The sequence below is a fragment of the Pelodiscus sinensis genome, chromosome 1 (genome assembly GCF_052426305.1).
Source record: "Pelodiscus sinensis isolate ZL-2025 chromosome 1, ASM5242630v1, whole genome shotgun sequence".
NCBI classification, from domain to species: Eukaryota; Metazoa; Chordata; order Testudines; family Trionychidae; genus Pelodiscus; species Pelodiscus sinensis.
In genome coordinates, this window is record NC_143052.1 from 357,980,746 (window position 1) to 358,002,047 (window position 21,302).

At 49.6% G+C, this 21,302-nt stretch overlaps 3 protein-coding genes across 3 annotated transcripts; 2 read left to right on the forward strand and 1 right to left on the reverse strand.

Moving 5' to 3' along the window:
- Positions 1-2,126: 2,126 nt before the first annotated feature.
- On the forward strand, positions 2,127-4,062 carry LOC149526124 (uncharacterized). The gene is made up of 2 exons (XM_089775840.1): positions 2,127-3,076; positions 3,491-4,062. Exons 1-2 carry the CDS (start codon positions 2,389-2,391, stop codon positions 4,036-4,038), a joined length of 1,236 nt encoding a protein of 411 aa, XP_089631966.1. The 5' UTR covers positions 2,127-2,388; the 3' UTR covers positions 4,039-4,062.
- A 2,676-nt stretch (positions 4,063-6,738) lies between these two features.
- Positions 6,739-7,686, forward strand: LOC142818650 (olfactory receptor 52E2-like). Its single transcript, XM_089774126.1, has 2 exons — positions 6,739-7,126; positions 7,496-7,686. Exons 1-2 carry the CDS (start codon positions 6,739-6,741, stop codon positions 7,684-7,686), a joined length of 579 nt encoding a protein of 192 aa, XP_089630252.1.
- A 6,652-nt stretch (positions 7,687-14,338) lies between these two features.
- On the reverse strand, positions 14,339-15,373 carry LOC142818688 (olfactory receptor 52E4-like). Its single transcript, XM_075900042.2, has one exon. The coding sequence runs from the start codon at positions 15,371-15,373 to the stop codon at positions 14,339-14,341; it is 1,035 nt and encodes a 344-aa protein (XP_075756157.2).
- Positions 15,374-21,302: the final 5,929 nt, after the last annotated feature.

Here is a 21,302-nt window from a genome sequence, read left to right on the forward strand (position 1 = left end):
ATGAGTAGCGTGGAGTAATAGTCAGAGGGCCGGATATTCTTCAACAATGCCTCCATAACATCTCGGATATGGGCCCCGGCAGACAGCATAACTCACAGTTTCTGTAAGAGGAGAGTCTATTGACAGAGATTCTGTAGGTTTTAGTCAGGAGGAGAGGATGGAAGACTTTAAAGTATGGGCCAAATCATATGGGAAAGAATCACATAAAAAAAGGAGGCTATTGACATAATGACCCAGAGGCTAAATGAGCACTCAAAGATGTTAAAGCCATAGTGGAGAAACCAAGGCTGTGTCAAGAGGAATGCCCCAAAATTCAGTTCTGCGGCCAGTTTTGTTGAACATCTGTATTAATGACCTGGATGAAGAGCTAGATTACACCCTCGGCAAGTTGGCAGATAATGCAACCCTAGTGGAAGAGGAGGATATGCTGGAGGGTAGGAATAGGATCCACACTGACCTACACAAACTGGAGGATTCGGCCACAAGAAAGATGATGAGTTTCAACAGGGCCAAGTGGTATGCTTTGGTTATGTGCTCAGTTTCGCCAGGGAATAGCAGGTAGAATGGGAATTGTGAGGCAGGCTCTGAGATCGAGCGAGGTGTCATATACAGCTAGACTGAGAAGTCTTAGGAAGACAGAGGAGAGGCAAGAAAATGGAACCTGTTACATTCCATTCTTATCGAGAAACTGAGAAGAGTTGCCAATCAGTAATATCTATAGTGACTAACTGATATGAAAGTGATGGGGGACATTATAGATATGAGGGAAAAGCCTTGGTAGGGTTACGAATCGAAAGAGGCTTGCAGTCTAGACATAGCCTATGTGTGAAACTGATTGTTCCTTCCTAAGTGGAGTATTTTGCATTTTTCTTTATTGAATTTCATCCTATTTCCCTCAGACCATTTCTCCAGTTTGTCCAGACCATTTTGAATTAGGACCCTGTCCTTCAAAGTAATTGCAACTCCTCCCAGCTTGGTATCATCCACATCATCCATAAACTTTATAAGCATACTCTCTATGCCAATATCTAAATCATTGATGAAGATATTGAAAAGAGCCAATCACAAAACGGATTCCTGCAGAACCCACTTCCTATGCCCTCTTTGAGAGCGGTTATCCAACCAGTCATACACCCATTGTATACTAGGGAGCTGTGTCTACATTGGCACCCCTTTCCGGAAAAGGGATGCTAATGAGACACTTCGGAATTGCAAAAGCCGCGGGGGATTTAAATATCCCCCGCGGCATTTGCATGAACATGGCTGCCGCTCTTTTCCGGCTCAGGGTTTTGCCGGAGAAAAGCGCCAGTCTAGAAGGGATCTTGCGGAAAATAAGCCCTTTTCTGGAAGATCCCTTATTCCTACTTTCAAGGAATGATGCAAACAATTCATTGACTTAATGTCCATAGATATAAGAAGTTGGGAATTTTCCCTCTTTTCTTCATGTTAGTGCAATGATATTATTTATCATCCTCTCCTCTATTGTATTCCCCTGGTTTGTCTCCTCCCTAAACTAAACAGTCCCTGATACCTCAGAGGGTAGCCCACTTAGTCTGTACAGGATAATCTTAAAAAACAACAAATGGTCTGGTAGCACTTTGTAGACTAACAAAACATGTAAATGGTATCGTGAGCTTTCGTGGGCACAACCCACGTCTTCAGATGACCGGAGTTTTGAGTTTAGGATGTGCAGAGCCACAATAAATAGAGGAGAAGGAAGAGGGGGGAAGGAAAAAAAGGAATGGGGTGGGAAACAAGGACCAGAGGACATGAAAATATCAAAGGGAAAAACAAGCAGGCAGAACTGGTAATCTATAAGCACCTGAAGACTGGATAGTTACAAAGAAGCAGATAAGAATCAAAGAATATAAATTGGAAAGGATTGAACTGTTCAGTCTGTTCATAGAAGGCAGCTTCTGCTTTTCTCACAGCCTCTCTCACAAGCCTCCTTTACATCAGCCGTGTCCTTTGCAGAGACTGGGGGATGAAAACTGAGCAGATGTCCTGAGCAAATTCTTCTTCATCTCAGTCCTTTGGCATCCCACAATTGTCCTGGTTTAGGTCCTGGCTGTGACTGAGCAGGGGTTTCTGTGCAGTCAGTAGCTGTCACAAGCTTTTCACTGAGGCCGTGTCCACACTCAGGGGTTCTTTCGAAAAAAGTAGCCTTTTTTCGAAAGAACTTCCCCTGCGTCCAGACTCAAGCCGCGTTCTTTCGAAATTAAATCGAAAGAACGCGGCTTTTCTTTCGACGGCGGTAAACCTCGTTTCACGAGGAAGAACGCCTTTTTCGAGGGAGATCCGTCGAAAGAACGTGAGTCTGCACGGGGGGAGCCCTTTCTTTCGAAATTATTGGCCTCCAGGAACAAGCCCTGGTGGACAATCTGGGCCATGGGTTGCACGTCTGTGGTTCCTGGCTGCAGCCATTCCTTAAAGGGACAGGCGCACCCTCACAGCCACTTGTTGCAGACAAGGAGCCAGAGCACACGGCGACCTTGCTGCAGCATGTCACAGCCCCAAGAGCGTCCTGGCCCTTCCTCCGAGCCTTCTGGGGACCCAGCCAAGGGCTCCAAGCGCCGGGCACCATCCTGGTCCGGCGCAGAGATAAAGAGCCTGCTGGAGCTGTGGGGAGAGGAGGAGGCCTTACAGGCCCTCAAAAGCCGGCGGCGAAACGCCGACATTTATGGCCGCATGGCTGAAGCCCTGGCCCAGAAGGGCCACTACCCCCGCACCCAGGACCAGGTGCGCTCAAAGGTGAAAGAGCTGCGCCAGGGCTACGCCAAAGCCAGGGAGGAGAGCTCCCGTTCTGGGGCAGCCCCCCACTACTGCCCCTACTACTCCGAGCTGGACCAGATCCTGGGTGGCAGTGCAGAAGCACGCACACCACGGCGGTTCGTGCAGTCCGGACTGGCAGACCCGGTGGTGGACGCTCCAGAGCGGGAGCTACAGCAGTCTGGAGACGGGGACATGGGCCCAGAGGAGGAGGACACCGAGGAGACGGCGACCCTCACCCTGGAGCCAGTCACCCAGACCTCTGAGGCCTCCCAGGCGTCATCTGGCACGGGAGAGGAAGCAGCAGGTGAGTACAGTGAGTTTGTGTCACACCCGGGGGGGGGGAGGGGAAGGTAGGTGGGTGGGTGCACAGTGGGTGATGCACAAGGGAAACCTGTCATGCTCATGCTGATGCCCAGGTCTCACACACACACACACACACACACACACACACACACACACACACACACACACACACACACACACACAGTGTGACCTTCAGAATGTCTGCTTCCCCTGTCTCAAGGGAGAGGGCATGCCCTTTTGGACAGCTGTTGCACACAGGACTGATTGTGATAGAAATGTAGCCGTGTTACTCTGATCTGAGGAAGTGGGTCTGGCCCTGGAAAGCTCATCCCCTAATAAACCATCCTGTTAGTATTGTAAGTGCTACAGAGTCCAGTTTATAGGACTGATTGTGTCTTCTTCTTTTCCTCCACAGCCGGACCAGCCGTGGAAGAGGGCCGCAGCACCCCAGCCCCACCTCCATCTCCATCTCCACCTCGGAGACATGGGAGCCGCAGACACAGGCGTGTCTACGCCGACATCCTCCGGCAGCACGTCGAGGCTGTGCAGCAGCAGAACGCCATCCTGCTCCAGAGGGCGGAGGCAGAGGAGAGGTGGCGTGATCGGCTCATGAATGAGCTGGTCCTGCAGCGCACGGTGCTGTACGCCACCCTGAGGGAGGTCAGCGGCTTGCCTGCTGCTGTGCCTGGTCCTGCTCCTCCAGCACCCCATGACCCCACCCCACCAAACCCCCCTTCCACAACAGCAGCCCTTTCCCCCCTTGGACCTCCCTCTCCCCCAGCCCCCCCAGCTCCCCAGCCCCTCTCTCCCTCTGGCCCTCCTCTCCCCCAGGCTTCCACGTCCCAAGAGCCCCCCAGCAGCCAGCCAACCGACAGGTGCATCACCCGATCCCGTAGCCGGGGAGCACCCCAAACACGAGGCCCAGCCAGGAAAGGGAAATCTGCCAAGCCCCGTTCAACCTGATCCCCTTCCCCCCTCCAGGTTTCAATCACCCCCATCATCCCAGTTAAAGCACAAACAAAGGGTTAAAGGCACTGTTTGTTTATTGTATATAGTTTGGCAACAACAAAAATGAAGAAAATTTTTGTTATTGTGCCACATTGTTGGATTATATGTACAAAATTATAAATAAGTAAAGAGAACATTTTATTTTGAAACACACCCTGGTGTAAGTGATGTGTCCAAACTGGGTCAGGAGATGGGTTGTGCAGTGAAGCTTCTATTGGGGGCCGGGGCCCAGTCCCCAGGCAGAAGCCCCTCAGTGCACTCAGTGGCCTCCACTGGAGAATTGCTCCCGGAGGGCCTCCCGGATGCCAACTGCAGACCGGTGAGCCTGGCGGATGGCAGCTGTCCGGGGCTGGGCAAAGAGCCTCTCCTGGGCATCAGCAGCTCTCCCCCACCCTGGTAGGAAGGCCTCCCCTTTCCTCTCCACGAGGTTATGGAGGACGCAACACGCGGCCACCACCTCGGGGATGTTGGTCTCCCCCATGTCGAGGCGTGTGAGCAAGCACCGGAATCTGCCCTTTAAACGGCCAAACGCACATTCCACCTGGTTGCGAGCCCGGTTAAGGTGAGCATTAAACTGCTCCTTGCTCACATCCAGGTGGCCGGTGTAGGGCTTCATCAGCCACGGCATCAGGGGATAGGCGGCATCAGCCACTATGCACACCGGCATGTGCACATCCCCAACCGCAAACTGGCGATGGGGGAAAAAAGTTCCTGCCTGAAGCCTCCGGTACAGGTACGAGTTCCTGAAGATGCGGGCATCGTGTGCCCGCCCTGACCACCCAACACAAATGTCCGAAAACTGTCCACGATGGTCGACCAGGGCCTGGAGGACCATAGAAAAGTAGCCCTTTCTGTTTATGAATTGGGCTGCTCGATGGGGCGGTGCACGGATGGCAATGTGTGTCCCATCGAGCGCTCCTCCGCAATTGGGGAAGCCGAGGGCAGCAAAGCCGGCCATGACGCTGTCCAGATCTGGTAGACAGATGAGCCTGTTGAGCAGCTCCGAATTGATGGCCCTCACCACCTGCAGAACGAGACAGACAACAAAGTGTTAGAAGGGGTGCCTTATGTCTTAGGAGGAGAACCCACCGCCCACCTTCCCTCTCAAACAAACAGCCCGGGAATCCACTCCTCAGAACCCCCCCCCCGCCCCCCAATTCAGGGTGAGTGGAGGAGCTCCCTCCCACTCCCACTCCCACTCCACTTGGACCTTCCTGACAGTCTCCCTTCCCCCCACCCCAAACTGTGACTGTCCCCAGACAATGACTTACCTCCATCAAGACGGCCCCGACAGTAGATCTCCCCACGCCAAATTGGTGTCCCACGGAGCGGTAGCTGTCGGGGGTTGCCAGCTTCCAGAGGGCAATGGCGACCCTCTTTTCCAGGGGGATGGCGGGCCGCAGGTGGGTGTCTTGCCGTTGCAGAGCAGGGGCGAGCAAGGTACAGAGCTCCTGGAAAGTGGTCTTTCTCATGCGGAAGTTCCGTAGCCAGTCTTGGTCATCCCAGATCTCCATCACGAGCCGGTCCCACCATTCAGAGCTGGTGTCAAACCTCCAAACACGCCTGTCCACGAAAAAGTTCGGAGGCAAGGGCAGTGTGGCTGCCGGACGGGGGAACCCCTCGTCCCTCTGGTCTGGGTCCAGCTCGGGAAGGAGCCTCATGATTGTCTCACGAAGATGCAGCAACAGCTGCAGTATGGTGGTGTGGGGCCCTCGCCTGCCCAGGGGCAGCTCTGGCTCCATGCCACAAATAAGGGTCTGCAAGCAGAAAAACCTCAAAAGAAAAAAGCTGCTGGGGTGTCCCAGGAAGCTGAGCACTCCAAAGCAGCACTGCAATGCCTTGCAAAATTCCTCAAGGGACAGCAAAGGCAGCTGCAGGAGCAGAGCAACGGGTGTTCAGGAGTATCCCTCTCACCACGCGTCTCTGCAAAGGGCAGGCAGGCAGCACCTGGAAGGAAATGCTGCCCCCATGCCCTGGCAGAAGCAGTTCCGGGTGGCTTTCAATTTCGAAAGAGAGTCCGGCAGTCTGGACGCTCTTTTTCGAAATAGCGGATCGATCTTTCGATCCGCGCATTGTAGTCTAGACGCGCTCTTTCGAAAGAGCCTCTTTCGAAAGATGCTTTCGAAAGAGGCTCTTTCGAAAGAAGCCTGCAGTCTAGACACACCCTGAGGGTTGTTCTAATTGGGATGGATTTGGGTTTGGGTTTTTTCCTACTCTCACATTTTCCGCAACCTGGCGAATGAGGGACTCTCTACAGCATGGAATATCTAGCCTAACGTTCCAGGTATTAAGAACCAAAGGTGGGTAACAAGGGCCCCAACACCCTCTTTCCAGCTGGTGACTATTAGAGTTTCCAAGGTGATGAAACATTATTGACCAGAGAGCTCTATTAAATATGGAATTCACATTAGAAAATCCAGCTGTTCATCAATCATTTATCTGAACAGTGAAACTGTCACATTTCAGTGTGTGAAGAGACCAATCTGATCTTACCATGACACCAGCTGTGTTGTCTGATATGAACATTGTCTCTCCTTTCAGGATTTCTCCGACAACCCTCATCCTAGGCCAAGAGCAACAGGAAGTCTGGAGAACATAGAGTGCACACAGGAGGCATTGCTCTAACTCACAGTTCAACCCATTCTCCTCTGTCCCATGTCAGATTTCAACTCAACCAAGGTCACCAACCCCTCCACCTTCATCCTGCAGGGCATTCCGGGCCTAGAGACAGCTCATGTCTGGATCGCCATCCCCTTCTGCACCATGTACATTATAACCCTCTTGGGGAACTTCACCAACCTGTTCATTGTGAAGACGGAGTCAAAGCTCCATGAGCCCATGTACTATTTCCTCTGCATGCTCTGCGTCACCGACCTGGGTCTCTCCACATCCATCATGCCCAAAGCAATGAGCATCTTCTGGTTCAATGCCAGAGAGATCGATTTCAATGCCTGTCTCACCCAGATGTTCTTCATTCACTGCTTCATAGCAATCGAGTCTGGGATCCTCGTGGCCATGGCGATGGATCGCTACGTGGCCATCTGCCATCCCCTGAGACATTCCACCATCTTGACAAATGCTACAGTAACCAAAATTGCCCTGGCCATGGTGCTGCGTGGGGCCTTGATCACATTGCCCTTTGTCCTCCTGGCGAGGCAGTGGTCATACTGCAGAACTAACATAGTCCCCCAGCCGTACTGTGTGCACTTGCCAGTGGTGGGACTAGCATGTGGTGACACCCGAGCCAGTAGTCACTACGGCTTATTTGTGCTACTCTGTCTGAAGGGTCTGGATTTGATTTTTATTCTTGTGTCCTATATTCAGATCCTCAGGGCCATCTTCAGTCTCCCCACAAAGGACGCCCGGCTCAAAACTTTTGAGACCTGCAGCTCCCACCTCTGTTCCATTTTAGTGTTTCACATCCCAACTCTCTACTTCTCCCTCTCAGGACGATTTGAGGAGAAGAAGCCTCCCCCTGTCCAAGTTCTAATTGCCATCATGTACTACGTGATGCCCCCCATGCTAAACCCCATCATCTATGGTGTGATGACCAAACAGATCCGGAACCGGATTCTGCATTTCTTTGCCCACAAAGGTGCCTAAGTGCTCTGGCTCGCAGACCATGGTTTGTGCAGAGCTGGCTGGGGAGATGGTGTTTGGCCCTGTTCACTGAGTGGGTCAGTCAGAGAGTCATGCAATCCTGTCCCGATCTTACTGTGCTCTGTCAACGAGAATAACTGGGCTATTGCTCTGGGTGGAACTCGTTAACACTTCAGGTTTCCAAGTGTCTAATTACTTGTAATTGTCTCCCTGCTTCCCTCACTAGTCCCTCAAACCCTGGCGCCTACACCACTTTAATCCCATCGGGCACATTCCGTTCTTCCTTTGTATCCCCCAGGTCTCCACCTCTGTTCTGACACTTCCATCAAAGCCCCAGGACTTTTGCTCACTCCTCCCCTCTCCTTCTATCCCTCGCGGGAACATCCTGACCTCTGTCCTCACCAGCCGGGCTCTCTCTGAACCAGGGTTGGACCAGGAGCTGCTACAAACTGTCACGGAGACTGTCGTTAGGATACAGCTCTGGAGCCAGCAGGACAAACAAGAGTGGGGGGTAAAATCATGCAAATTTGGCTTCAAATGGTGTGGAAGAGGAGCTGGCTGCATCCATGATCACTGCAATTGGCAAAACAGAGATTGTTGGTTTGTGCGTATTGTTCGCTGATCCCTGTGAAGGCTAATGAAGTTTAACCCTAATGTAATTGTCTTACTGGTTTGCAGACTTTCAGTGGATTTTCATTATCAATAATCGTACTGTTCCTTGGACACAGAGGTCTGCACTCAAACGTTACAACGCTGATCGATGTTCCCTTCATGCCCTCTCATCTTTGAATTTGAACTTTTCACACATCTCTGCATCATTGGGTTGAGGAACTGTTGTTTTATTTTTCAGATATCCTGTTTTGAACCACAATTCCATTTCTGGTTTTGCACAACTATGCTACTTTCCGGACTGATACCTGATACATTTTTGAAAAAGCACTAGATTCTGCTTCAATCCATACTTGTCTCCTGACAATAATGAGTAATAAAACCATGCACTGGGCCTAATTCCCTAACTGTAGGGGTACGTCTAAACTACATGCCTCCGTCGACGGAGGCATGTAGATTAGCCAGATCGGCAGAGGGAAATGAAGCCGCGATTAAAATAATCGCGGCTTCATTTAAATTTAAATGGCTGCCCCGCTCTGCCGATCAGCTGTTTGTCGGCAGATCGGGGCAGTCTGGACGCGACACGCCAACAAAGAAGCCTTTCTTGATCGGCACAGGTATGCCTCGTGAAACCAGGTTTACCTGTGCCGATCAAGAAAGGCTTCTTTGCCGGCGCGTCGCGTCCAGACTGCCCCGATCTGCCGACAAACAGCTGATCGGCAGAGCGGGGCAGCCATTTAAATTTAAATGAAGCCGCGATTATTTTAATCGCGGCTTCATTTCCCTCTGCCGATCTGGCTAATCTACATGCCTCCGTTGACGGAAGCATGTAGTTTAGACGTACCCTAGGTGACTCCCAGCCGTGTAGTGAACTGGCGTGGGCTCCCACTTATGCAGAGGGGGAAGGACAGGCTCGAATCCACAACACTTGGTGAAGAACGTGGGCAGTGTACCAACCCTTATAATAACGGGTCCTGTGCACACAGGACAGTAAGTGTGCCTAGTTGAAGATATGGAGCTGTGGTCCAAGCAGGCCACCTCCCAGGGGAGATGTGAAGCCACTCCTTCCCCGTTATCCATACGGCTTTCCAAGATAAGACTTCTTGATGACACTAAAGCCTTTTTTTAATCTTTCAAGTGGGACACAGCAGTAGATGGGGTGGAGGAGTGTATCACTCAGTAACCCTCTTGATCCCTTACCTCATGGGAGCACATCATATGGTCTATGCATGGCTCCAAATTGTAGTAAGAGGAGGGCATGAAACATTAGCCTGCTCAGGGGCCTGAGGCCTCAACAGCAATTTTCAGACTGTGTTAATATAAAGCAGCTTTGGCCAACCTGTGGCTCACGAGCCGCACGTGGCTCTTGCCACCCACAAGTGCAGCTTGCGAAGCAACTCCTGCACACCCAACGTCCCACACCCTGCGCCAGCAACTCCCTGCCCCGGGCTTCCCTGTGCTTACCAGGTCAGAGCTGCGGGTTTCAAAAATGGCACCCAAGATGGTGGCCTTCTTAAAGGGGCGGCCTCCTTTAAATTTTTTTAAATTTTTTTTGTTTGGCAATTCTGTTCGGGGGGAGCACTTTTTTTTCTGATGCGGCTCTTCACATTTTTTCTGCCATTTTGTCTCTCTTTGTTACATAGGTTGGCCACCCGTGATCTAAAGCAAAGTGAAGCTGTGAGCAAGGGGCAGGTCCCCTTTGTAGCCAGACATGAACATCACCTTGTCTCCTCCCCCCCAGAGAGCAAGAGAAAGGCAGTCAGCCTTTGATGCCCTGGGAACGCAGGTGTGCTGCTTGTCCCTGACTCTACCATAAACAGAAACTAGACAGTAAATGGGCCAGCTGACGACCCGAGGCCTCCCGTCGCCCTGGTGGCTAGTACCAGTAACTGACATGCCTGCACTGTCCCAGGAGAGGAATCTTCGCCCATCACATACCAGAGGTGCCCATTGTCTGCATTTTGCCAGGTGTGAACTATGATTTGCACCCTTTGTGAGAAACTTGGCGTTCAAAGCCATTTTTCCTAATTGGCCACTTGAGACCAGGAAGAAGCCTACGTGACCCAAGAGGTATAAACAGGGGTTTAGTAGCCTACCCCATTTGAGCTCCAATCATCTACACCTGCTGGCAGGTATTGATTGTCTCCCGAGGTCCGTGGGACGCCAAACCTCACCCTACTTTTTCCCGAGGGATTGAGAGAAAGACGCTGGCCACGCAAAGACTGGAACGCAGGGATGAGAATATATACCTGCTAGGTGTCTATTTTGCATGCATTTAATAAGAGCTCAGTGAACCAAAAGGGTTTCATGGTACCTGTAAGTGACTTCTTAGTGTAATTTCTGTCCTGTCCTTTGTAGTGGCTGTGTTATCTGTAACACAGTATTAGCATTTAACAGGTAAGTTTACCCTGTAACAATAAAATAACTGTTTAAGCTGTGACCTGACTCCTTCAGTTGCTGTAACAGAACCAAGCACAATTTTAAAAAGAACTCCAGCTGGTCATAAGGGACAGTTATAAGGATAGCTTGAGCATTGGATCGTGTCGCTTCCAGGGAACAGATCCGTTGGGGCATCTCTCAGCCTCCCCAGGCTGCCCGCTGCGAAGGGATCGTGTATCCTAGCAGTCAAAATATAAGGTATAATAAGCTCTCCCTGTAAACTTCTTGGGGCACCCGTCAGTCTCACCTAGACTGCCCACTGAGACAGGGCCTTGTGTCTCAGCAGTTGAAGACTCGGGTGTAACACACACACATGCACTGCCCTGACCATCGGCTGACACCCACTCACAAAAATGGGCAAGAACAGGGCTGGTATTATATAAACACTCAGACATAAGAGGCCCTAGGCGCAGGCTGTGACCACATTCCAGGGAGGTTGTAACAGAACACCTCGCTAAGAAACATCTTGGTACCAATACCCCCAACACATATATATGCAAACACAGAAAACAAGAACACACAGACGGTGTAAACTGATGGCAAGTTAGATAGTGGTTGAACCCCCATGTACAAGGTAATGGGTATATCTAGGTAAAATCAGACGATGCCAACTCAATACGTCAGGAGCGATGGGTAACTTGTTGATGCCTGTGTATAAAAGCGTATTCCAAAGAGTTGTCTTTGTCAAGCTAAGAGGGCAATATTGCATTCCTAGCACTGTCTGAGCTAAGTCCGTTTTCAGTGGGTAAATATACATAGTAGTTCAATAGAATCCGCTGACAATTATTATTGTACTTTGTTTGAAAATAAATCTGGTGGAGCACCTTCAATCCTTCCCTGGTTTTGTGGTCTTCAGGGGCTCTCACAGAGTCTGCTCTATTAGCTATTTGTGCAAGCCAAGAGGACACGCAGAGGAGCACACACACATACACACACAGACAAATGGTTATCACCATTGACGGAGCAGGAGACCTGTCGGGACAACACATCAGTGAATCCTAATTACTTTAACTGCACCAATCGCCAAGGCATGAGATTACAGGGTCTGAAAGGCAGCCATTTTAGATGCTTTAGACACCAGCCTGGAAAACTTCTGCCAGCGATTTTAGGTAAAAGCAACATACCCAGGAAGGGCTTCAGGTCACCACCCTGGATATCAAAGACCTCATCTGCAACAGCCACATCCCAAGCAATACACGAAATGCATCCTAGAATACTCAAGGAGCTGATAGAGGAGGTATCTGAGCCCCTAGCTATCATCTTTGGAAAATCATGGCAGACAGGAGAGATTTCAGAGGACTGGAAAAGGGAAATATAGTGTCCATCTCTAAAAAGGGAAATAAAAACAACCCTGGAAACTACAGACCAGTTAGTTTAACTTCTGTGCCAGGGAAGACACTGGAGCAAGTAATTAAGGAAATCATCTGTAAACACTTGGAAAGTGGCAAGGTGATAGGGAACAGCCAGCATGGATTTGTAAAGAACCAATCATGTCAAACCAATCTGATAGCTTTCTTTAATAGGATATCGAGTCTTGAGGATAAGGGAGAAGCGGTGGATGTGGTATACCTAGACTTTAGTAAGGTGTTTGGTATGGTCTTGCATGATATTCTTATCAATAAACTAGATAAATAGAACTAAGATGGGGCTACTATAAAGTGGGTGCATAACTGGCTGGATAACCGTACTCAGAGAGTAGTTATTAATGGTTCACAATCCTGCTGGAAAGGTATAACAAGTGGGGTTCTGCAGGGGTCTGTTTTGGGACCGGCTCTGCTAAATATTTTAATCAATGATTTAGGTATTGGCATAGAAAGTATCCTTATTAAGTTTGCAGACGATACCAAGCTTGGAGAGGTTGCGACTAATCTGGAGGATAGGGTCATAATTCAAAATGACCTGGACAAATTGGAGAAATGGTCTGAGATAAATAGGATGAAGTTTAATAAATACAAATGCAAAGTGCTCCACTTGGGAAGGAACAATCATTTCACACATACAGAATGGGAAGCGACTGTCTAGGAAGGAGCATGGCAGAAAGGGATCTAGGGGTTATAGTGGACCACAAGTTAAATATGAGTCAGCAGTGTGATGCTGTTGCAAAGAAAGCAAACATGATTCTGGGATGCATTAACAGGTGTTGTGAGCAAGACACAGGAAGTCATTCTTCTACTCTACTCTGCGCTGGTTAGGCCTCAATTGGAGTTTTGCATTCAGTTCTGGGCATCGCATTTCAAGAAAGATGTGGAAAAACTGGCGAGGGTCCAGAGAAGAGCAACGGGAATGATTAAAGGTCTAGAGAACATGACCTATGAGGGAAGGCTGAAGGAATTGGGTTTGTTTAGTTTAAAAAAGAGAAGATTGAGGGGGGGACTTGATTGCAGTTTTCAGGTATCTAAAAGGGTCTCTAAGGAGGAGGGAGAAAACTTTTTCATCTTGGCCTCTGAGGATAGAACAAGAAGCAATGGGCTTAAACTGCAGCAAGGGAGGTTTAGGATGGACATTAGGAAAAAGTTCCTACCTGTCAGGGTGGTCAAACACTGGAATAAATTGCCCAGGGAGGTTGTGGAATCTCCATCTCTGGAGATATTTAAGAGTAGGTTATATAAATGTCTATCAGGGATGGTCCTGTCATGAGGTCAGGGGACTGGACTCGATGACTCTCGAGGTTCTTCCAGTCCTAGTATTCTATGATTCTATGATTCCCCAGAAATGCATTTGTGGCTGGACACAGGATATTTGAAAAAGACAACAACAAACAATCAAACCAGTGAGGCAGAGGTGGGTGCAAAGTTCAAATTTGATCATGAGAGGGTAGCAAGGGAACATACATCAGCAATGGGATGTCTGAGTGCAGACCCCTGTGTACCAGGCCCAGTACAATTATTAGAAATGAAAACCCACTGAAAGGCTGTGGGGGGAATCTCGTTCCCCTGGGGTACAGAGCCCCCAGAAGGGTCCAAGGCCGGAGGTCAAATCAGTGAGGCAGGAGAGAAACCTAGAAGGAAAAACTTTATGATGCATGCATGCAGGCTGTCACTTCCAAGAGTGAAAGCAGCCCTGACAGACAGATTCAGGGATCCTTTATACAGTATGTTCAGACAGTTCAGTTGTTGATTGTTTTTCTTTAACATATCAAAGTCTCAGCAGAAGTACTCTGAGATGTTTCTGTTCACACCAGGAGTGCTAGAAGTAAGTTTTACAAAACAAAGCCACATCAGAACCTGAGTGAGCAGTCTACAAGGCAAACTGTGACAAAGATAAGGGTTTACATGACAACTTGTGACAGACTAGGAGTCTCCATGAACTTGAGATAGGCATTGTAAGGGTCTTGATTAGAGTTAATTTGATTTCGCTCTGTTACAGGGAGAGAGGCCTGGAAAACTTTTTAACCCTTACAGCAGTTTTCTTTTAGAGAGTTTTGATTTCCTGCACAGTCCCCCCTTTAGACACAATTGGAGTTATTTGATTTTTCTCCCACAGGCTGCAAACCAGTCAGACAATCCCACTCAATCCAGAATACTGCAGCCGTCATTTGGACCAGTGAACCAAATGCACCTAAGTCACAACTTCTGTTGTGAGTGAGACCTGAAGCTTTGGGGAAGTGTCAGAAGAGAGGTGGAGACTTGAAGGATGCAGCGGGACCATGGGGGAAAAGATTGGGCAAGAGGCTTTTCTTTGAGGGAATAGGCAGGGAGGCACCCTTATGAATAAAGAGACGCAGCAGCCTATCCCGTATCTGCTTGGTCCTCACCCCATAGATGATGGGGTCGAGCATGGGGGGCATCAAGTAGTACATGTGGTTGATGAGAGCATGGAAATGGTGAGGCCCATTCTGGGTATATCGAGATGTGAGGGAGAAGAAGAGACCTGGTATGTAAAACACTAAAATGGAACAGAGGTGGGAGCTGCAGGTCCTGAATGTCTTGAGGCGGGCGTCCTTGGTGGGGAGTCTGAAGATGGCCCTGAGGATCTGGGTGTAGGACACAGCAATGAACATCATATCCAGACCCATCACACAGAAGAGCACAAAGAGGCCGTAATAACTACTGGCTCTAGTGTCACCACAGGCCAGCCCCACCACCGGCATGTGTGCGCAATAAGGCTGGGGGATGATATTAGTCCTGCAGTATGACCACTGAGTTGCCAAGAGGACCATGGGCAGTGTGACCAAGCTACTGCGCAGCAACACAGCCAGGCAGACCTTGCCCACCACAGGGTTTGTCAGGATGGTGGAATGTCTCAGGGGATGGCAGATGGCCACGTAGCGATCCAACGCCATGGCCACGAAGATCCCAGACTCCATCACTAAAAAACAGTGAAAGAATAAGAGCTGGGTGAAGCAGGCACTGAAATCAATCTCTCTGGAATTGAACCAGAAAATACTCAGCATTTTGGGCAGGATGGACGTGGACAAGACCAGGTCGGTGACAGCCAGCATGCAGAGGAAATAGTACATGGGCACATGGAGGCTCGGCTCCTTCTTGATGATGAACATGACGGTGAAGTTCCCCAAGAGGGCTATGACGTACATGGTGCAGAAGGGGATGGAGATCCACACATGGGCCATTTCCAGACCCGGAATGCCCAGCAGGATAAAGATGGAGGGGTTGGTGAAATTGGTGTTGTTGGACTCTGACATGCAATGAATTTGAATGGTTTGAACTGAGGAAGAAAAATGTCTCCTGTATGCACTGTAGGTTCTGCTGACTTCCTGTTCTGTACTCCAGGACTAGGATGATGGTCTCAGGACAAATGCCTGGAAGGAGACATAAAGTTCATATCAGACAACACATACACGATTGGTAAAGGCTGTTGTAGTTGGAACAGATTGGTCTGTTCACACACAGAAATGTAACATTTTCCGTATTTGGATTGATGAACAACCGGCCTTTCTAATGTGAATTCCATATTTGATGGAGCTCCATGCTCACTAATGTGCCGTGATCTGGGAAACTTTAATAGGCACCAGCAGGACAAATTGAGTTGGGGTCCTTGTTACCCATTCCTGTTCCTCAATGCACTGAAAGTCAGGATTGAGATTCTGTGCTGTCGGGAGTCCCCAATTTGAGAGTGGGGAAACCCTGCAACCTTTGTCAAAACCTGGGCCAGAGGGAGCCATCCCAGTTAGAACAGCCCTCGGTGAAAAGTCCTGGAGGTCACAGCCAGCAACTGCACAGAAACCCCTGCTCAAATCACAGTCGTGGCCCAAGCCAGGACAATCTTAGGATGCCAAAGGAGTGGAATGGAAAAGAACTTGCTCAGGACATATGCTCAGTTATTATGACCCAGTCTCTGGAAAGGACACGGCTGATGTAAAGGGGGCTTCTGTGACAGGCTACAAGAATGCAGTAGGCTGCCCTAGATGGACAAACTAAAAAGTCAGAGACAGTTTAGTTTAGGGAGGAGACAAACAAGGGGACATGGTACAGGAGAAGTTGATAAAATGTTGACATGATTGCACTGAAATGAAAAAAAAAAGAGGGAAACATCCCAACCAGGAATATCTATAGATAATAAAGGCTAAAAGCCATAATTCTGCAGTGATTGCTGGTGAAAAATGTGAGCTAAAGACTCAGCAGAGTGAAAAATGGAAGCAAGGAATTGAGTTGGAGGGAGCAATAGATAACACCGAGGCAAAACAAATAATACAAAATGGAAGTTTGGAACATGAATGAGAGATTTTAAAATGAGCATGGAAATGGCCATGACTATCAGAGCGAAGGATGACAGAAAGGAGGCTATTTAGCATATTAAGAACAAAAGAAATCTCAGAAAAGATTTACCCCATCCCAACATGGAGAGAGGAAATTTTTTTCAGTTGGATTTGCCAGGATCCTGTCTATTTCCAAAGCCATTCACAATGTCACCAAAGATCTAGAAGCAAATAGAAAATCCCTGCAGAGAAATGTTTGGTTGAGGGGTTTCAAGGAGGAGCCTTGGGCTCCCATAATGATGGTTTGAAGCACTCGGTGAGCAGGGCCCATGAATACAAAAAGTTTTAACAAAGTGAGATGCAAAGTGATCCTCTTGTGGCAGAGAATGCAGGCCCAGCCCACGGACTAGGGGAACATGTAACGATTTAATAGGGTGGAGGGAGCAGTACACGATGAAGTGGGGAATATGGGAAAATAGCAAGCAATCCACATTGGGAGTAATTAAAATGAACGGGAGATGTGAAAAACATCTTAGGAATAGAACGATGATTTGAAAGGGGAGGGGCCACGAAAAGGAGACTATTGAGCACATGAAGAAGAAAAGAGGAAATCCCACTGCAATACTATGGCCAAAGGGGGTCTTATGACCCTTAGAGGCACACACAGGGCAGTGGTGAGTTGGGACATGGGAAGGATTTTATCTCTGCCCTTGGCACTGGCAGAACTCTCTGTGTCCAGCCCTGGAGTCCACATTTAAGAAAAAAGATGCTGAATAATTAGAGCATGTGCAGAAAAGAGCCACCCAATGATTGGAAGCTGGAGAACATGCTGGACAGTGAGAGAATTCAGGAACTTCATCCATTCATTTTACCTAGTTCCATTTGTCCTAGGACAAATTACAAATTACAAAGGACGAATGTAGGCAAAGAATACAGCAATGCAAGGGCAAGATTAGAAAGGCAAAGGCACAAAATGAGCTCAGACTAGCTACAGGCATAAAGGGAAACAAGAAGACATTCTATACATATATTAGAAGCAAGAGGAAGACCAAGGACAGGGTAGGCCCATTGCTCAGTGAGGAGAAAGAAATTTTGGAGGATAGGATCATAATTCAAAAAAGATCTGGACAAATTGGAGAAATGGTCAGAGGTAAACAGGATGAGATTTAATAAAGACAAATGCAAAGTGCTCCACTTAGGCAGGAATAATCAGTTTCACACATACAGAATGGGAAGTGACTGTCAGGAAAGGAGCACAACACAAAGGGATCTAGGGGTTATAGTGGACCACAAGCTAAATATGAGTCAACAGTGTGACGCTTTTACGAAAAAAAGCAAACATGATTCTAGGATGCATTAACAGGTGTGTTGTGAGCACCACATTTCAAGAGAGATGTGGGGAAACTGGAGAAAGTCCAGAGAAGAGCAACAAGAATGATGAAAGGCCTAGAGAACATGAACTATGAGGAAAGGCTGAAAGAATTGGGTTTGTTTAGTTTAGAAAAGAGAAGACTGAGAGGGGACATGACAGCCGTTTTCAGGTATCTAAAAGGGTGTCATAAGGAGGAGGGAGAAAACTTGTTCATCTTGGCCTCTGAGGATAGAACAAGAAGCAATGGGCTTAAACTGCAGCAAGGGAGGTTTAGGTTGGACATTAGGGAAAAGTTCCTGTCAGGGTGGTTTAAACACTGTAATAAATTGTGTGGAATCTCCATCACTGGAGATATCTAAGAGTAAGTTAGACAAATATCTATCAGGGATGGTCCAGACAGTACTAAGTCTTGCCATGAGGGCAGGGAAATGGACTTGATGACCTCTCGAGGTCCCTTCCAGTCCTAGTATTCTATGATTCTGTCTGTTGCTCCTGAGGTCATTATTCAGCTCTTCCACTAAGGAGTGTTTTGCCAGCATGGAGCCTGAACTATCCCTGGACCACAGCTTCAGACTTTTGCTTTGTATTGTACATCAGCTGCCCCCTTTCGTCCTGACGGATCCTCTGTGCTTATGAAATGCAGCAACCCCAGAGCTGGAGGTATCAGCGAGGGTGCAGATACAGAACAAAGTGTGGCCCGTTTAACTTTGGTAATCGAGAAAATCCATCCCCTACAGTGAGGGACCTAGGAGGCTGAAGGTCTGTGCAGTGCAAAAAAGGACCAGAGACTGACTCCCTCTCCCATCCGACCCATGATGTACTAGGGTCTCAAGCAGGAGAGCTCCTCAGCAGTGGATGGTACCTGTGAATCCTGGGATGGAAATGTCTTCTCTGGGAATCCCCTTCAGGCATCCGCGTCCCACACATTTCTCACTGCACTATCCAGAGAAACACCCCAGGCTGAGAAACAACGCAGGGATTGTCACATAACTCTGGGCTACACACAGCATCTACAGGTGATGTGGCACCTGGATGTAAACTGTCTGGCAGCTGGAGACTCTCAGGACAGCGACTCTGTCCCATGTCTGCCTCTGGGCTCTTTATCTAGGTGTAGCAGTAAACACTAATTGAGGGACCTTCCCAGTGGGAGATGAGACGATTCAGAGTCTATGCTGTGTCCGAAGGGAATTGGCTGCTCTGTGTATTTGTCTTTATTTTAAAATTATAGTTGATCAGTTAAAAAAAACTAGGGCTAATGCTGAGGGCCCCACAGGAGATCTGCTAACAAGTAAATACTTAGGAGGGCTGGGCAGACATCAAAGAGACTGGTGACCTACAAGGAGAGACTGAGGGATTTGGGTTTATTAAGTCTGCGGAAGAGAAGAGTGAGGGGGGTTTTGAGAGCAGCCTTCAACTTCCTGAAGGGAGGTTCCAAAGAGGCTGGAGAGAGGCTGTTCTCAGTAGTGACGGATGCAGAACAAGGAGCAATGGGCTCAAGTTGCAGTGGGGGAGGTCAAGGTTGGATATTAGGAAAAACTATTTCCCTAGGCGGGTGGGGAAGCACTGGAATGGGTTCCCTAGAGAGGGGCTGGAATCTCCTTCCCTAGAGGTGTTTAAGTCTAGGATTGACAGAGCCCTGGCTGGGATGAGTTAATTGGGGTCGGTTCTGCTTTCGGCTGGGGGTTGGACTTGATGATTCATGAGGTCTCAGCTAGCACAGGGATTCTCTGATTCTAAGTTGATCAGGACAATTAAAAGGATTAGAGGTAGGGAGTAAAACAGAGCCTGGCTTCCAACTAAGTTTAAATCCCTCTTTCTTATTCACCACAGATTTTTTTTCATTTTCCCAATGCATCAGCCAGAGAGGCCCTCTCATGGACAGCTGTCACCTTTTTGCCCCACAGACACTGTGGATATGTCTAAACTACATGGCTCTGTCAACGGAGCCATGTAGATTTGTTCTTTTGGCAAAGGCAAATGAAGCCGTGATTTAAATGATCGCGGCTTCATTTACATTTACATGGCTGCTGCGCTGAGCCGACAAACAGCTTCATTTGCCTTTGCTTATAATCCTAATCTACATGTAGTCTAGACACAGCCTGTGTGACGGCATGTTTGTGTATGTTTAAGAAATGCTTCTGAGGAAAAAGAGCCAATATTCGATGAAAGCGTGAAACACCTTTGTCCTTCCCACTTTCCCATCAGATCTTTCATTTTCACATTTCTAACACCAGCACCCCCTTACGGCTCCTGGCAGTGGATTCATAGGGGTCCTTCCCACTCTGGGTCAGAGGGAGGCCGCCCCAACTTGGTACACCTCTGGCCATCACCCCAGTAAGGGTATGTCTACACTGAAAAGTTAGTTCGAACTAACGGACGTTAGTTCGAGCTAACTTTCCTAGGCGCTACACTAGCGCTCCGTTAGTTCGAACTTAATTCGAACTAACGGAGCGCTTAGTTCGAACTAGGTAAACCTCATTTTACGAGGACTAACGCCTAGTTCGAACTAGCTAGTTCGAATTAAGGGCTGTGTAGACCCTTAATTCGAACTAGTGGGAGGCTAAGGCTTCCCAGGTTTCCCTGGTGGCCACTCTGGCCAACACCAGGGAAACTCTATTGCCCCCCTCCCGGCCCCGGAGCCCTTAAAGGGCCACGGGCTGGCTACTCACTTTGTGCCAGTTGCAAGGCTGCAAGCACCCGTGCCTGCACAGCCTGCACCTGCCACAGGATGAGCCAGCCACCCGAGGGCTCCCAGCCCTCCACTGCTCCCCAGGACCAGCCTGGCGGCTCCCAGGAGCCTGCCTGGGGGCACAAAAGGCGGGCGCCCGCCTGGTCAAGTGCGGAGATCGTGGACCTCATCGAGGTTTGGGGGGAAGCCTCCAATGTCCACGATCTCCACACTAGCCACAGGAACGCGGCCGTCTACAGCCGCATGGCTGCCAGCCTGGCCGCCAGGGGCCACCAGCGCAGCCGGGAGCAGGTCCGCTGCAAGGTCAAAGACCTGCGGCAGTCCTACTCCCGGGCCTGCCAGCCAGGGGCCGACCCGGAGTCCTGCCCCCACTTACATGCCCTGGACCGCATCCTGGGGCCTCATGCCGTCCCTGCCCCCCGGGACGTGATTGACCCCGGGGCAGAGGGACCGCTCCTGGACACGGAGGAGGAGGAAGAGGGCTCTGAGAGCCAGGAGCCTGCCGCCAGCCTGCCCAGGACCCGGGACCCCCGAGGCACGCCACAGACCCGCTCGCCTGCATCATCTGAGGCCGGGGAGACATCCACCTGTGAGTATCCTCGTGTTCCCCTTATGTGTACGGGGGGCTGGGGCGAGAGGGAGCCCCGGGACCGTGCGCCTGGGCCTTGCCCACCACGGAGCACCAGCTGGGGATCCTGCAGGGGCCCTGGCCTTGCACAGGGGAGCTGGGTTTCACACACCTGGGCCCCTGGGGTAATTGACCGCTGGTCTTCTTGCACCACAGCTGCAGCACCTGGGCCTGCAGGGCGCACCACCCCGCCTGCAGCAGCCGCCCGCGCCCGGGCAAGCAGGAC